The sequence below is a fragment of the Buteo buteo genome, chromosome 23, assembly GCF_964188355.1.
Source record: "Buteo buteo chromosome 23, bButBut1.hap1.1, whole genome shotgun sequence".
NCBI classification, from domain to species: domain Eukaryota; kingdom Metazoa; phylum Chordata; class Aves; order Accipitriformes; family Accipitridae; genus Buteo; species Buteo buteo.
Genome location: NC_134193.1, coordinates 427,020 through 445,459, shown reverse-complemented (window position 1 = coordinate 445,459; position 18,440 = coordinate 427,020). Strand labels below are relative to the sequence as shown.

Here is an 18,440-nt window from a genome sequence, read left to right as displayed (position 1 = left end):
AGGTGAAGATGGACCGCTCGGGACGCCAGCACAGCCTGAGCTCACCCCCACGAAGATACAAGGGTGGAAAAGGGGTGGGGGGTCAGCAGCTTCTCCCCCAGCACCTGCATTCAAGGGCAGATGGACTGGGGAGCTGGCAAGCCCACGGGGCCTGGACTGACAGAGCCCGGGACAGCCTCAATGTGCATGGGGACCCGGAGCTGATGATACAGGATACAAAGCCCAAGCTGCTTTTAAAAAATGCACAAGCACATATGGAAAAGATGATGCAATTACTTGTAACCAACAAATACCATTTCCCATTAATTTCTCTCCAGGAGCCTGTGCCTCTGCTGTTTGGTTTTTTTTTCCTAAGCTGCACTAGGGATTTGCAGACAGCAGTGCTAAAACTTAAAAGGGCAAATAAATACAGGGACCATTTATTTGCTAGCTATGTGCACCAGCTTGTGGCAGAAATACCAGAAACAGATGATCAGAGGCTTTTTTTTTCTTTTCTTTTAAGCAGAGGTCCTGACCTGTGCACTAGGGGGTGAAATGATTCACTCGGGTTTTTTTCCAAAGTCTTGGGGGCTCAGCAGTGGTTTTCAAAGTATATTTTAGAAGGTGAGTCATCTTACATGCCTTCCTTTGTTTCTCTGAGTTTCGTCACAATAATTATGTCTTTTTTTTTTAATCAATAGGAGATTATCAAAAACTTTACAGGAGTCTTTCTTTCAAACTCCCACCTGCATCTGAGAAATAGCATAGTAAAGTCATGTAAATTACAAACTGGAGAAGGAACTCCTGCCCCTGGGTCAGACATGGCAGCTGGTATCATGCTGTGAGGTGCTACAGATGATACAGACATTGAGCTAACTGATCAAATGATAGATTGCTAAGCGTTTATGCTGAAACTCAGCGGTCGCTGCTCCCCAGCTCTCTGTGGCAGCGTGAGGTGACATATGTTGCCTGCCCAAACAGCTATGGCTCACGTGCACGATGCCAGTATTGTAGCATGGAAAGGCTAATGAAAGCCTGGTACTTACTGCTTACCACCTGAAGACAATACTACCATTATACACAAATTGCACATCAGTTTAATGCTGTTTTGATTTACACCAGATCTGCACAGCTGACCTGGGTGGTTACTCCCGATTTACAGTGGTGCAATATGAGATCACAAAATACCTCATACACGCGAGTGTGAATTTTCAGATTTCCATTATCTGGTATATGTATCACCACTGTGACTTAAACTAAAATATTAATTGCCAGGTTCTCCCACTGGGTGTAATCGACCTGGATCCAGGAAGCGAGGATATTCCTCTGATAAACCCTTGCTCTGGACAGGGTCCTACGGCCACATTTCATCTACGATAGAGAAATGCCCACCAAGGGATGCAGCAGTAATGAAAACCATTGCAGAGCTCTGCTAGGGTGGCTGGCATCACCTCACATGGCGGCTGCTTACAAATGCTTGGAGAAAGAAAGAAACCTGCAGAAGAAGCAGACCTGCCTCCGGGATGGGCACGTCTGAATATCAGAAACCAGCCTGATGAATATGAGCTGGGTTAGAGAGCATGGAGCACAAACTGCATTCTTGTTAGAGGAAAGAGCAGATTTCAAAGAAACATAGGGTTTGATGCATCCTAATTCAGACTACTGTGAATGATCACCAAGCCTAGTACCTGCATTCCAGTAGGCCTCAGTATCTGAATTTCAAGGGGAAAATAAGATGCTTTTTGTTATGTAGTCTGTGGCTTTGAGGGAAAATGCCTCCTTAGCCCCAGATACAGTAGGAGGTTTTATTGCCTTTATTATACTATCACTGGCCACAAATGCTGGCTTTCTTCTCATACCTGAAGTGTCAATAGCATGCGTGCCATTTTCCATATCTCTCTCCTCCAGAATTTATGACCTAAATCAGGCAAAACCCAAAAAGAGCTCTATAGGAGCATGAGAAAATGGAGTGCAAGGAGGAAAAAAATGCTAGAGATGGTCAAAATGGTACCCAGGCATTTCAGCCCTATTTTATCATCTGGGGCTCCATCAAGTGAATCTCTTTCTCTGGAGATGCTTAGAGCAATTACATTTGTTCTATTTATTCTCCCTCAAAGGCTTGGAGATGAGTCAGCAGAAAAATCTTTTAGGATGAAAAAGTTGAAAGTTGAAATAGGCGATATCCCTGGACAATTTGTTCTGCAATCAGAACAGCATTCTCTTTCCTTACTGCTCCCAATCTCTAATTAAAAAAAAATAAAAAAATAAAAAAGAAAAAAACCAATACAGTAACAGTCACATCTGTAAATACAGTCCCTTTCGTTCTTGCTTGCAAGCTCAAGGAGCTATTTCAAGACAATACAGAAGTGCTTGTTTTCTAGAGTTCATTTCTGGTGAGAAAATTCCCTCAGCTCTTGTCAGAAAATCCCAAGTGAGAGTACAAGCTCTCTGAAAGCCTTGAACCAGCTCACTCATGCACAGTGCATGCATTAAAAGGAAAAAATAATGCCACACACCTCTTTGAAAGACTTCTTTACCTCCACTAATGGATGCCAGTGTGCGATGGGCTTGCGTGGGTATGCCAGCATCTCATTCCAGTGGTCTCTGCCCAGTCCTTCAGCATTGACCCCCACACGGCAAACCCCAATAATCTCGTTGTGACCCACTCTGAAGAACAGCAGAAAAGCAACATCTCGCTCAGACTGCCCATACACTGTCTAACCAAGACTGCTGACATCAAGTTACCACAGTGCCACAAGGCACAGTGCTAGTGAACATGGGCTGTCGTATCTGCACAATGATAGTCAGGTCTTGTCTGCTACTGTCAGCACATGCAGCCCCCAGCACAGTGAGGCACTGCCGTCACCAGAAATAATTATAACAACTTTAAAAAGATTTGAACTGTAGATCAGTCCAGATACAGAATCTGGAAGGATGTGTGACATAGTGGTGTACACCAAGAATAAGTACAAGTTCAGTAATGGATAATCCATGCACCGATTGCTGCTCAGAGTGAGACCATTTGCCTTCTAAAATGGGATGATGATTTGCAGGACAAGCAAATAGCAAAGGAGAACACAGTACTCACTCAGGAGAATGTCATAAAGCAAAGGACCAGCTTTACCATACTAACTATTCTAACAGGTAATTTTCTATAACCATAATTACCAATGACACTTTAACAATAAATCACTAGAGACAGATTGATGCCTCAGAGCTGTGCAATCAAGGCCCTGATACTAAGGAAAATGGCTAATGAGCAGGAAAACCTGCACCCAACGGGGTATTTTCCCCTCCCACTCTTCAGAGCCTCCACCTACCGATCGTAATCCATGACGGAGATAAGCAGACTGACTTGATCCATGTTTTCTGGGGGAATGTCAAAGATTATTGCTTCATTGTAAGTGGGATTAAGTGTGTTTTTCTTTATGGTGGTTTTCTTCTTTTTCAGTCTTCGCCCATCACAGAGCAAAGACACTTTGACATATGGATCTGGAGAGGAAGAGATAGGAAAAGGCCTTCTGTTTATGGAAGTTTATTTTGTTACCATCACAATATAGAAACAGCATTATCAAAGGATGGGCTGTAAGTTACCATGAGCCAAAGGCACTCCTCAAATCTACTTTTAGAAAAAAGGGATACCTGTGTACCAGTTGAATCCACCATTTCTCATACTGGTGTGAGTGCTGACATGAGGTTCAGGCACTGGAGAACCAGCACCACAGACTTCTTGGAGGGAAAAATCAGTCGTTTCCATCAGTTTTTCTGTGATAAGGGTTTGCAAGTGTAAGAAGGCCCCATCTCAAACCAAGAGCCAATATTCATCAGATGATAATGGGCACTGGGCACTCAGGCATTCTAGCTTACATTAATTGCATGGCCACAGACAGCAAACCTAGTGCTTTCTCTGAAGCAAAACTGTAACTTTTTCAAAATTTGCCTACCAGAGCAAACTGTAATGCAGCATTTTGACAATCAAAACAGGCAGAGGGGGCTATTTTACAGGGAACTTTTCCTGCACAGCTACCAAAACTATCCAACTGCTAACAATATGGAGCACAGTTACAGTGACTAGGGTAATTTTAAAACCTGTTTTCCCAATGCCAGAGAGCAGCAGAAAGAAAAGGTATTAGGGCAGCTCTGTTTCACATGCTTTCCACTGGCTGATCATGGCAGAATGCCCTCAAGTTACAAATAGCTCCTGTTTGTTGTAACGGCTGCCCAGGCGATTTCAATGCATTTTCAAGTAACAGTAAACGTGCAATGTATTATTACAGAAACACTGAGCTGGCTTCATCTGAAGTCTCAATTCTCAGACATTTCATACAGCATCAAGCTCCAACTGAGTAGAAATATTTTCTGTGAAGATCTTTTAGTGTATTGTTACTGCCTTTTATACAAGTCACCAATGAAATTCAAATACTGTGATGTTGATCTCGGGAAAAGAAACTGCTTTTTATGTTGAAATCCAGAATTTGTGCATGCTGAATTTGCAAGCCAGCTCTCTGGAACTGTGAATGCATAGAGTCTTCAGGTGACTTTGATCCTATTGTTTGAGTACTGGCCACTGTGCAGAGGAATGCACATTCACCTGGGTAAATCCCAGGTGGCCTACGATCCTTTCCTAATCTTGGAGTGAAATGATTGATTCTGGCTGCAGGGGGTTATCTGATCAAAAATGCCCTGCTCACATAAAACTGCTAGGGTCAGTATCTGCAACAGACCTGCAGTGTCCAACCCAAGAGATGGATCAGAGCTTTGACCCTGCAAACCCTTCAGTGGGGATGGGAGACTGCTGGCAGTCTCCTTGACTAGTATATGCACGTATATAATCACCTTCCCTGGATTCATACCCTTGGGAATAGGTTTAAAAGATAATTCTACTTTTAAAATTCTGTTTGTACTTAAAACATGGACAAAGCTTTGTCAGGTGTTTCCATGATGATACATCCTTGGCATCAAGAGACCTATGCCCACTCTCCACTGAGGCCACCTTCAGGGCAGAAGAAGAAGTGTGGATGCAGTGGGGTCCTCAGCCATCGAGCACCTACCTGAGTAACCAGTGATATCCATAGCTTTGAGATTCCTGCATTTAATGACTGTTAAGGTGAGGCGACCTGCAGTTGGCAAATAACAAAGGGAAAACATGATCTCTCCCAGGTCCACGCTTTCCTTTAATAAAACAGAGAACACATTATATTGGAAACATGCAAGAACCAGCTAGGCTGCCTCCACCCTCCACCACAATGTTTCATGCAGGATTCATGCAGCACGCACACTGAAACAGGCTTTTCTCTATTCTGTGGTTTTCAAATGAATGACACTTTATTATATGGCGGTGCTTCCAGTGTATCCCAACATTATTTGGCTAAAAATGAATATAGGGAACAGGAAAAAAATGTGTGTCCAAATGTTACAGCTTCAAATCATAGTTAAGGATAATCTTCCACTGCCGTAGTGGAGTACGTGCTCCCTATTGCAACATTACAGCTAATGCACTCCTCTTTTTCTGCTTCATTGCTTATGCAGAAGTGAAGTGATATCTAACACCACATGAAGGCCATTAAGGAAATCGTATTAGTTATTATATTAGTGTCAAGTTTTGCTTGAATGTACAGTATACACCTTCTAGTGCCAAGTGTGTGACACTAACATCTATTTCCTCAAATGGAGGGATGTGATACAAACACAGAGCAAGATCACAGAAAGGTGAGACCTTAACATGCAGCGGTGCCATGTTCTCTGGTTGTACACTGCAACAAAGTCAATGAGTGACTTTCTAGTATACCCAGTGCCTTCGGTTCAGTAATAGAGGTTTGTGGACTTCGTTGGTGCCTAACGTTTCGGCAGAGAATGCAGACCTCTCCGAGTTACACAGTGATTTTCTCTGAAGTTGAGCGTGAATTACTAGGTAGTTACAGACCAGGGGGTCATAGCTTTAAAACAGAAGAGAACCATGAAGGGCCCCATTTAGTGGCAATTAAGCTTTTAGATTGTGACATGCTTACTATCATTTGGACCACCAACCCCTTTGAGATGCCTTCAAAGAGCTAACAAATGCAGTATGAGGCATGTACATGTATGTATATAAATAATGAATTAGCCAGCAGATGGCACTCAGAAACATTTTGTCGTTTCTGGATTACACAGAGGCCAATACAATTTACTCTTTTAGTGCCCCATAAAATATCTTTTACACATCACTCTTAGCACCTCTTGTACATGCAGCCTTATCTACTAAACCTCCTAAAAGCCCATTCCATCATTGCCTTGCTCATGGGAATTCAGGAAAAAAAAACCCCACAAACCCAAAGTATTATTTAAACTAGAAAGCATTATCATCTGAAGTCAGCAGAAAGATTTCCAAACCCCTTCCAAAAATGGATTTAAAAAAAAATAAATCTTATTTTGTACATACAGATCCCACATCTGTAGAGCAAACAACCCAATTATTTTTGGAAACAGAGTGTTTGATTCATTACAATGGGATATAATGATCTGCTGAATAGAAATTGTAGCTGTTAGTAGTAGAGTGATGGAACTAGAAAGACAAGTAAATGCATTAGGCACTTAAAGCTTTGCTAAGTGTTAGGAGAATAGATCTTGTTGATGGATCAGATTTTTTGCCAAATGATTTCCTTTTCGTTCTCTGGTAAGGCAAAGATTAGATATTTATTCCACTTAGACGTGCAGAATACTAATGAACATTATATAAAAGTGTTGATTCTTGACAAGACTTCACTTGACTAGCAAATAAATTGAAAATCTTCTCAAGCATAGAGCGTACAAAAGAAACAGTGGCAGCCAAGTGTTTTCTGGACAGAACAATGTATGGCTAGACCTGTAAGTATCCAAACAAATGTTGTCTCAGAAGGTGCTATTTGTTGGTAAATAAGAGTTTAATACTCTCACTCACTCAAAGTTCCCACTCTGATCTCTTGCTCACCTTAATGAACCAATGGCATCCTAAACAGCTTTCCTTCCGATGTGACAAAATGGTCTCAAGTCACAGCCGCATAGTCAGTGACCAGTAATGAAGTATGTGGAAACATTTATTAAGTTATTATTCCTCTACCTTTAGTACCTCTTGACATGTCTACTGGGAGCTATATTTCTTGCTTCACAAGATATTACTAATGGTACCTTATTAAGGTACCAGGATCATTTTCATCACACATGAAAGAGCTTTTAGAGCCCCTGCAGCTTCTAACTTTTGACTGTATTTCAGCTACGGCACCTTGAATATAATGGGTGCGCTGGAGTCAGGCTGCTGTCTTGGAGATAGAGCAGCAATGAACAAAACCACTGAGCACTCCAAAACGTTTGGGAGTTTTACCTCTGGTGTGTCCCGCACCCTGAGAGCTGAGCTGAGCTGCAGTTCTTGCTGCCTGACTCCAATGTGGCCAATTTTCAGAGGACAAGGAGCTCAGTATTTTATGGAGCCCCATTCATTTACAGTGTCTTAAAATGACCACTCAAAAATCGTGTGCTGGAAATTACAATTTGCTTTTTAAAACATGACACTTCTTGTTACTTTTAGAGATATGGTTCCTCTTTTAAGGTTAATTACTTTACATAACAAAGAGCCTGAATAAATAACCGTGCACTGAGGAGGCACTTCGCAACAAGTGTCTGGAACCTGCTGCAAACACTGCCACTGCATCAGAACTAAGCTTGAGGACTGGGATTATACCTTTTCACTTAAGTGTCTCCAGCTCCAAACAGACACCGCATCTACCAGTCTTAGCTATAGACTTTACTGTCAATAGAAAAGAATTTAAAATAAATATTCTGAAGTTATGATTTGAAATGGTTGCTCTATTCCCAAAGAAATGAGCACTTCAATCTCACTGTGTGCTGGCTGCACTGGACGCTGTGTCCACTGCACAGTGCAACAGCAATTGGCATCCAGACAACACACTGGGCTGGGTCTGTTCTTTCATTTGTTCTTTGGTCTGTGCTGGTTTGGGAGGGACAAGGGCAGGAAACCTTGGACACAGATGTCAGAAAAAAGCAGCCCTATATGAGATGGTGAGAGCACCCTCTGGGCATCATCTCACCTTCTATTCTTCTTGCACTGAGAGGACCTGTTCAGGGTATAAAACTAACATAAATTGTTCTTTGACCTCATTGTATTAGGTCAAGAGATTTTTCTTTGCAACCATAAATACAGGAGAGTAAAACATGTCCTGTGGGTACATTATTTTCTTGCAGATTATAGACATTGGGAAATTTCCAAAATTCATATCAGTACCTCTTAGGAAATAATGGAAGCTCTGAATCAATAACCTTTGCAGACTTGAAACCAAAAATGTTTCACTGATTCACGAGCTGTACAATCATTAATTGAATAGTTGAGTGCTAGCTATTTGAATAGCTTATATCATTGCTTAAGTATGTTCCTATCTTCTTACTCACATGATTGATCTAATGTATTATTAGTCAGAGCTTTCCTTGGGTATTATGAAAACTGTATTTACCCTTCTTGTTTTTGATTAAACAGAAATGTCCTTGGGTGTGTTACAACTGGCTAAGATGTACCAATATTGACCCATTACCAAAGAATGGCACAGAGAGAATGAGGGGACAGAGCCAAATGTGGCACTCAATGTTTCTGTGGCAGCTCTGCAAGACTGCTACACAATGCATCTTGGGCATGATGCTGGCTCTGCTCCTCTCACACCTTCTTTGGAGGCTTTTCCCTCAACAACGCTTCTGTTGGTGTCTCTCCACCTGTTTTTGTGGGATTTTTTTCCCCATTAAATTAGTTTACTTAGCTAGGAAAACATCCACTATTTCTTGCAGAACCATCCCAGCAAAACAGGTTAAAAACTCCATAACCTTCTCCTGCAGCTTCGTGGGTTTTGTGCTTTTGCTCTAGACAGACCAAGTGTTACCCCTTCCCAGTTTCACTCCTGCCCACCGGTCTTTTCCCCCCAGATTCTTCAGGCTTACCACACTCTTTATATGCTGATCATAAGGCAGGGAAAGGGAAACTCCCTGCCACCACACAAGTGAATTCACCCCAGGACTCAATACCATGGCACATCACAGCCAGCCTGGCAGGACTGAGAGAAAGCTGAGTCTCAGAGGCAGAGCAGATGCAAACGGGTAGATGCCTCCAAGAGGCATCCACACGTGTGATGCACCTTGTTCCTCTCCTAGAAACCTTTTGCCAGGCTGCACGGATGTGCCTGATGCCTTCTTGCCTCTTTGCCAGCATTTTTCCTTTCATAACCACCCATTAATCATAACAGACACGGCTATTTGTGGAGTGAAAGCCAAGAGCTGTAAACACCCTGCTAACTAATACTACTGACTTTCCTTGTGGTTGATCCTGTGCCTTCCTCCCACCCCGCTTGCAGGCAAGATGCTCAAAAGGCAACACTGCTCCCAGCAATGCCCTGGGGTACCTGGAAGGCATCACATAGATCTCAGTGTCCCTAGACAGGCATGGCAAAAGCTGTACTGCCACAGAAGCATGATGGCTGCTCTCGGTGCCCTGCCAGGGCAGCTGCTAGCCTGAGAGCTACCCACCAGGGCTAACACGCTGCTCGCACACCATATTCCCCGCAGTGCCCGGGCCCTGCCGCACCAAGTCCCAGCTGCGGCACAACAGCAGCAACAGCAGTGCTGCACATGCATGTCGGACCTCACAGCTCTTTTAGAAAGTTATGAAGACACTACAATGAAAGAACAAGCACTAATAGTAGTGACCAAGGGGTACAACTAGTGAGGAACATGGTACTGAGAAAAAAGCTGCAGAGAGTTAAAAAGCAAACGTCTTTTGATACTGCTGACCACAATGCAATAAACATTTTTATTATTTGGACAGTTCATTCCCCAACACAGAAAGCAGGAGAGCAAAGGTACGAGATGAGCTACGAAGGAAGTTGCAGGACAGATTTTTGCAAGTCACGGGGTTATGCCAATCACTAGGAAAAAATTGACAGGGCCCATGCTTTCAGCCACAGGGGTGAGGACATCTCATATTCCAGTTTCAGAAATAACAACATGAAATGACAAAGATGATGACTGACTTGGTGTCCAAATGTAAAGCAATTCAATCATTTGTTTGCCCTCAGAACCAGCCAGGTCATCCTGGGAGGACAGTGGAGGAGCAGACAGCTATTATGTAGAGGTTAATGTCATTGCTTCTGCACTCAGCAATCAATGTGAGAAGGTGGCTTCTCTTGCCAGCTCCTTGCAACACTGAAAGTGGCTGGGACATTTCCTTCTCTGATGCTTGGCTTCACTTTCAAAGGGAATTCAACAGAACTACTAAAAGACCCACATCAAGCTCTGGAAGAGTTGCCAGCAATACATCGGACAACGCTCTCAGTACAGTAAAGCCCAGTACCTCCGGTGGGTTGGTAGTGGCCCTCCAGAGATATTTCTTACTGTTATCATGTGGCAGACAACCAGAACCTGAGGCCCTTCACTTGTCAATGGGAGGCCAGACAAGGAACATACTGAACCCCTCAGTTGTTGTTTAGCAAACCTGTTATCAGTGAGACTCGCTGTGGGTGAGATAACAGCAAGTCACTAAGTAAGGGGATAAAATTCCAGTAAACTGGGATTCTGGCAAAGCCAACAGGCTTCTGAGTACAACAGCCTTCACCACCCCTGCGTGCAATGGCTGTAGGTCCCCAGGGCTAACAGTGCCATCTGCAGGGAGGCAATAAACCCATCAGATGGCAGTTGTGCAGGACTTACCCCTTTAGGCAGTCCAGCCCTTTTTGGAGATTCCCAACCCATCCTGCCCTGGAGCTGCTCACCACACACTTGGTACCTGTCCGCCACACACACAGGTACCACTGCCACGCTGCATCACCGCACTGCAAACGCTCCCTGGGCAGGGAAGACCCTCCAAAGCAGATACTCACCGTTGTTGCGTACTGAATGTCCTTCCAGATGGAAGTCTCCCGGGAAAGGTCTGAGGCCTCAAACAGGTTCTCTAAGATAACTTCTCCTATCATGTCATGTCTGGAGAACCTGTCAAAGTCAAAGACGCTCAGGTGGAGCTTCCTGCTTGCCAGCTCCTCATGGGGCACAGGGAAGTGGAAGGACTCATCAAAGGTGGGATTCAGAGTCTTCCTGTGGACTCGTGTCTGGAACTTGCGCTTTCTGTCAGGCAGGAGGTAGATCTTCACATAGGGATCTGAGCTGCCGCAGAAGTCTTTGGCTGGCAAGTCAAAAGCCCTGAGAATTCGGACGGTCAGTGTCTCATTCTCGTAGTCGTACTTGAGAGCGAAGTTAATTTTCCCACAGGTTTTTGCTGCCTCTTTCTTGGGGTCCTCAGAGTCAACAGATTTTTGCTTATAGAGTTCAGGCTTAATGCGACCGATGCTGGTTGGCTGCTCAGCCACAGCTGGTGGATCCATGCCGTAGTCCACACTGGATACATGCATTTGCCGAGGAAGGTGCCTTTTGAAGGAGATGTGCCTGCAGAAGGAAGACATGACAGCTGCATGGTTTCACAAGGAGGTTTCTCTCCTTTTTCTCCCCTGGACTACTAAAGCTACAAAAGCAAGGAGAGCAGAAGAACGAGTGCAATAGGTGCTCCTGACCTCTGCACAGAAACCACATATGTTATGGAAATGAACCCTGAAGGGAACACCTCCAGGGGTCAAAGGAACCGATCCAGCAAATTTCCTAACTTTCAGAGTATTTGCAGCAAGCTGCATTTTTTCACCTGTTACACAAGTAACAGCCCACAGCTAAGTATATGAGACCCAACAACTCCTTAACCAAGCCATAGACAACCCAGCTTGGAGACCTATTCCCACCCTCAGTCCTTACACTTCCAAGATACTGACACTAAATTTCCCTCAGGCAAAAAAAAACTTTTAAAATGAGAGAACCACAACTAGCTCAGGAAGGTAGGTTTTATTCTGGGTATTGCTGCTTCCAAACTTCTCCAACAGACTCTCATCAGAAACCAGTAGATAATTCTTGACAGGGAGGAATGCACAGCCTCATCTGGAAGCTGTCTCTTGCCTTGAGCTCCCCTTCAGCACAAGGGAAACTGTATGTAAGCAAAGCTTTACCCAAGCAAAGCATAAAAGCTTTCTGTGGACTCACGGCATCATTTCAGATTATCTGGTGTTTACAAGAGCAGTATATGGAGTTATTTAACCATACGAAGGACTTGTACAGCCAGAGCATTAGATTTTGGTGATACATGGTGCTCAGACACCTCACTTCTCCTTGGCAGGTTCCTCAAAGGCATTTTGGCCTGGGCTAGGCTGGGCTGTGAGTCAGAGATCCCAAACTGCTGAGGTTGTTCCCCAGCATCCCCAGGTCTGGCTGCCTGCCTGTGGTTCATGCTGGGCTCTTTCGCTTGAGAAAGTGGGTTTGAAACCTTCCCACATACAACCAAGTCCCACTTTCTCCTAATTCAGATAGGCTGAGCTTTTGTTTTCTCCTCCATTGGAAAGGTGTAATAAAAGCAGAATAAGTGTGTGCATGACAGAGAGGCAATCCAAAAAGCAGTGCAGTTAAATAAAAGAGTATGTGGCACAGTTGCAGGTGACACCATGTTGATTTTAACTCCAGCTTCTTCAGACAGAAGGCTCTGATCGGTGCCTTATTAATTCTGCAATACTGCAGCCAATTTTCTGAGCAATGTCTGTTTTCGCAGTTGCACTCTTGTACACATCACGGGCATGGCCAACAAAGCAAGCAGAAGTGCTGGGGCACAGCCAGGACCCTGCGATCACCTTTTCCTGTCCCAGTTTCACAGCCTTCTGTGTCAAGTAAGAGTACCGTATTTCTCAGTATTCTTGCCGAGAAGATGTCTGAAGGTTCATACAGCCTTATCCTGATTTACTGAGTATGATGTTGACATCTCTGTCCCTAGCTGAGACAGAGACATGCACTGAGCACAAGCACTGAGCACAGCTGGTTCTAAGCTTGAGCAGTGAGCGATATGTCAATTCTGCTTATCTAATTGTTTCTGCTAGGAGCCACAACAACAAGAGAGAGCAAAAGGGTCTAATTCTGTCTGACAGCATACCATCATTGATACTTCAGCCTGCCTCTCATGTCGGAGCAAAATTAAAGTGGCCAAAGCATACTGACGGCTTGACACAATGAGGTCAAGTCACAGTAATAGGGCTTGAATCCTTGATTTTTTTAAAAGGGCCCACGGTAAGCCAGTCTTAACACATTAACTGGTTAATGACCAATCTTTGGAAAGTAATCCAGCATGTAAGTGGGAGTGCTTTCTTTAGCCTCCCTGAAGGTATCCGAACCTCAGGCTCCATTAAACACTTCTCCCGCTCTGCCAGCCGCCCCAAGGCGCAGCATCCCTGCAGAGCACTGCCTCCCCCTCACCTGGTGGAAGACGCAGGCTCCGTTGTTTGCCTCTGGATCCGCGTGCGTCGCATTATGTGGTCTTTCATGGACATCTGGACTTCTGCAGGGATGTCTGGTGATGTGTGGCTGATCTTCACCGCTGCCTCCAGGAAACTTATGGCACCCGTGTCCTTGAGCTTGTCTGCCATGTTCTCCTTATTGCAGCCTGCCTCGCTCTGCAAGACGGCCAGGTTAGAAGAAATGGCCTTGTTCCTCCAGGGAACCCAGCACAGCTTCCAAAAGAGAAACAGAAAAACTGCCACCAGTGCCAGTCCACACACAATAACTATCACTGCAAGGAGGCTGATGGAGAGCTCTACAGAGGGAGAGAAGACAACAGCGACAGGGAGAGGGGAGGAATGGGAAAGGAGAAAAGAAAGGGAAAGAAAAGAAGGGTGGTGAGAAAGCTGTAAGTAAAGGGAAGATATGGTCCAAACTGACTTATATTATGACTAATGGAGAGCTCTTAGCAGCTTCTGCAAGCAAGAGTCAAACCCAAGTGAGCATCCCCTGAGAGATTCGGGACCGCTTCCTGCCCCAGACACATCTGGGGAGAAATGGGTGTCTCCAGATGGCCAGAGCTATGAAGTTTTATACCACGATGCTTAGACTGGCCGTAAAATATCATCCTTGGTTTATTTTGTGGTATTGGCAAACTGCTGAGTCTGAAAGCGAGAAGATTTGCAGAACTGCATAATAGAAACAAGCTCCAGTGCTGTACTGGCAGAAACAGCCTTTTTGCTTCATACCACAGGTGTTCAGACACTATATTTAAAAAATCTATCTACCGTGATCCTGAAAGCAGATTGTTGTTGCACTATCAATGCTCACATCTTGTCCAGATGTGCCCACCGGGAATAAAAAGTAAATACCAATACAATTAAAAAAAAAAATAAAATTACAAGCTGCTGATGCAGTGAAACCAAACATAGAAGGAGGCTGTACAGCAAGTACTACACATTCTTCCTTATTCTGAATAGCACAGAAGCTGTATATGTTCTCTGACTCTCTGAGTCACTTTTACCTCATATGCTATGTATTTCAGCATTTCAATTTTTTCTGGAAAGAGCTTCCATACCTACGGCTGAAGAATCAGGAAAAAAGGAAGATAGATAGATAGATAGATAGATGATCTAGGCTGTGAAATTATTCACAGCACCTCAAAAAGTGAAAACATTGGCTATTTTTAGTTCTTTTCTTTTACAGTGTCTTAATTCCCAGATTCCCACCCAAGCCAAAATTCCAAGAGTTCAAAATCACAAAGAATACCGGTCCCTGAAGATGAAAACAGGTTTTGCTCTGGAGTTAAGTCTGCAGTGACAGGACTATGGACGATTCAGTCAGTCACAGATTGCTATGAGTTCACAGAAAATTACTTGATTGCCTGCTGTGTTATTTGTAGTGACCAGTAAAGCCATACTCCTTAAATTACCTAAGTGCAAGACAGGACAGAAAGACAAGCAAAAAAAAAATCAAACGCTCCAAAAGTTTATACAGAATAACCATCGCCTCTTACTTGCCTGTATTTATGTGTATGCTTGGACCACAAATGTTTTGCGGCGCCACATGAAACAGACAGCAGCTACTTAATTCGCTGCCTGAGAGCTGTGGAACAGGGCCGGTGCCCTGTGTATTTCTGAATTGCGTAAGTAGTCACACCTAAAATGACTCTTAGCAAGTATAACCAGCCTCTCGTAAAATTAACTGACGGGAGGCAGGAGTGGGTGTAGCTGCTAGAAAGCAAGCACGTCATGTGTGGAAGAGGCCCAGCAGGACACGGCTGCTCTTCTGCAGCACGGGGCTGGTTCCCAAACCGGGGCTGAGCCCCCTGCTCCCCCGGAGCGGAGCCCGTGCCGGGTGGGAGGCGTGGGATGGCGGCCCTGCCGCAGCGGCCCACAGCTCGCACCGCGCAGCGGGACGCGGCCGTCGGCGGCAGCACCCCGAGGAAGGGCCCTGGGTCTGGTCCTCCTCTGCCGGGTCTGCACAGCCTCCCTGGGCAGAGCGGCACAGAGCGGTCCTTTGTCCCAGCTGGTGAAGGCCAAGGCTCACGGCTGCAGAGGTGAGTATTTCAGTTTTGTCCATGTGAGCTGACAGCACCTCTCTGAATCATGTGTAAATGTACTTAAGGCAAACACCTTCTCACCTCCGTGAGCTCTAAGAAATTCTAGACTCACTCACAAACTGCATTTAAAACAATCATCTGCCACAAACTCTGCCCTTACCAGGCAGTTTAGCTCTTAGGACATAAACTGGGAAACTCGCATCTGTGCTTCATCATAGCTACTATAAACGTGATCCCTGACATATGCTTTACCTTAAATAGAAGCCATAAGAAGACCTTCTGGTTCCTTTGCTCACACAGTTTAGTTTTGTACAGCTGTAATAAGACCTTTTAAGGTCTTATTTTAAGGTCTTATGTTTAAGGCTGAGAGAATCTATGAAATATGAGGAAAGACCAAATTTTATCTTGACAAAATAGCTGAATTTAAAAACTATTTTAAAAACAAAACAAAACAAAAAAACCCAACCACCATTGATGAACTATATAACAGCAAAGTGTTCAGGAACCCATTTATATCATCAAACTTTGCTAACATGCTATCCGAGAATACAACAGCTACTATATATTTAGGATTTTTGCATCAGTTCTTATAAGTGAAATCTCAAGGAAACATCAGACACAAAATGCGACATCTACACTGGAACAAGGCAGTTCTGCTGAACACCTGGGAAACCATCTGTTGTTTCTGATATCCCAGAGGAGATGCATTGGTTTTCCACAAAATTACGTAGCTTAGCAAATCCACTAACAGCTTGAGGCAAAAATTCCTGACTGCCCACAGCTTCTTTGACTCAAAATGAAGGGCTGGAACCTGCCAGCAGGTGCAGACGGAAAGAATAAATGCCATCCAGAAGTTTTTGCAACTTTTCCTCTCCCTCACCAGCTCCCCGTACAGGTCAGATTGCACCATTTATTTTCTGCTGTAGCTCCAAGGTGGAAATACAGATCACTACTGGGGTGAATAAATAGGTCCCGTCTTATTCAATAATAAATAGGATTGTACAAGTAAGCGGTGGAGCTTCCTTAGAGATTTGGCTAAATGTATTCTCACCAAAGCAGTGAGCTCAGAGGTACCACTTTCTTATACTTTATGTCTTGGAATTGTGCCCAGGAAACTCAGTGTCAAATAGTTTCATAAGAAAACTTAAGAACCTGGACTTCTTGCAAATATGTCTATGTTGTTACAAAGGAAATAGTTGCGATGCAGAATCTATCACTGCTGGGAGCCGTTACATGACAGAAAAGTTTCAGTTAAGATACTTCTGTCCATTCAAAGAAGTTATACAGCATGCATGACTCTGCTTGCACACTAGAGTCATTAATGGAAAAACATCAGAAATAATCAGTTATCCCTTCTGAAAACCTGTTGCCAGCTTGAGAAAGATCTTAGTTCATGTCGCTTCTTGCTGAGCTGGCATTCATAATGTATTTGACAGGATTCACAGATACTTTTATGCATGACCTCCTACTCTTTCCTCTGACAGCTCACATAAAACACAAGTAGAAGGGATCAGGATTTTACAGACATTTTTAAAGCATCTGCCTGGGAAGAATATTGGTTTGTCTAAAGATGACATTGAATTCCCTAAGACTTTTTCGTGACTTATTAAACTTAAATATCAGTTGGACAGAGTTGACCTTAATTGATTTAATGAGCTTTCTCTTATGAATTTGAAAATACCAGTTACTTTTTAAAAAATACCTAGTATTCAAAATGTTATGCTTTAAATGTCCTGTAACTTACACAAAACTGTAAAAACAAGGTAGTTCCTCATCTAACAGAAAATGCCCCAGGGCCAGAGGTTGCTTGGATATTCCTGGCATGGATGGAGGTAAGGCCTGTTCCCCCAAAGACTTCTCCAAAGACAGAACAGACCAAAAGGACACCTCAGCCCAGGGGAAAGATTAGCTCATTTGTTTATATTATCCCACCCTGTGCAACGTTTGGAGCCAAGGCTTCCTGAGTGGAGGGTAAAGAAGGATGTGTCTGCACCCAGCAGTAAGGAAGGGCTCTGTCTAACGCAGACCAGCACAGGAATAGTTCAGCTTCTGCTTTACCGAATGTTTCCCATGCCGCAGCCAGCTCGCTGGAGCCCCCCAACCGCTCGCAGCATCACCATCCTTGGCAAGGGACAGAGGCATGTTGTCGCTCTGAGAAACATCCCATCTGAGGAAAAATACAAGAACTATGCTTCTATTCTATTCTCCTCTAAAAAATAACAGTGAGTTATTTGTCACTTTGTTATCAAGCAAGTAGGGCCCTAGAAGTGCAGAGCGGCTTCAGTCATTCCTCACCCTGGTCTTATCTAACTCAGTGCTGGTACCTCACCCTAGCCCAGCTCCCTTGAGAGACACGGGAGAAATTGCCATGTTGGAAAATGGATTTTATTACAACTTGTAATTGAAAAGATAAAGCTTAAAAGGAGGAGGTGAAAAATACAAATTAACACAGCTATTTTCCAGTCTCACTCCCCTGGGGGAGCAAGAGCTGCTTCCCAGAGGAACCCTCAGCTGGAAACTGCCTTTGGCTATAGAGCAGCAATGATGAAGCTCTCGCATGACTAACAAGGAGGGAGGGGAGAACAAGCAGCAGCAAAGACATGGACATGAACATTTACCTGCATGAGCTGATATGCTTAGGATAAGTCACGAAGCTGTTATTCACCTGGTGGAACAGAGACAGCTCCTTTAGGGATGGTCTGCTTCACTTATAAAGGTCTTTTTGAGGCAGAGGTTTAGCATGGTATTGTAAAGCAAAAGAGCAATAGTGAATTTGTGACCCCCCCCACACTATGTTTTCATGTGCACCTGAACTCTTTGGAGAACTGAGACTTTGTCCCAATCCCTACAGACACAATGCACTATTACATGCCACAGCAATGTCCCAGAAGTCGGCCAGCACCAGCAGTCCTGGTCCTTCACTGCAAAGCAGAGACATTCACCAAAAGCATTTCCACACCAGGAGAACCGGGGAAAGGCTCCTCTCAGCCAGGAATGAGCTTTTGATAAGTTGTGCCACAGATTCCCCATGAGAGCAGCT

General features: G+C 44.1%; 1 protein-coding gene across 1 annotated transcript in view; it reads right to left on the bottom strand.

Moving 5' to 3' along the window:
* The window catches only part of SYT6 (synaptotagmin 6), a 39,119-nt gene that overhangs the window by 4,107 nt on the left and 16,572 nt on the right, over positions 1-18,440 (bottom strand). The window contains exons 2-6 of the mRNA XM_075055367.1: positions 13,318-13,654; positions 10,866-11,424; positions 5,031-5,151; positions 3,300-3,471; positions 2,496-2,646 (exon numbers count right to left, since the gene is read on the bottom strand). Coding sequence (XP_074911468.1) covers positions 2,496-2,646; positions 3,300-3,471; positions 5,031-5,151; positions 10,866-11,424; positions 13,318-13,654 — 1,340 coding nt within the window. The remainder of the gene's footprint in view (positions 1-2,495; positions 2,647-3,299; positions 3,472-5,030; positions 5,152-10,865; positions 11,425-13,317; positions 13,655-18,440) is intronic.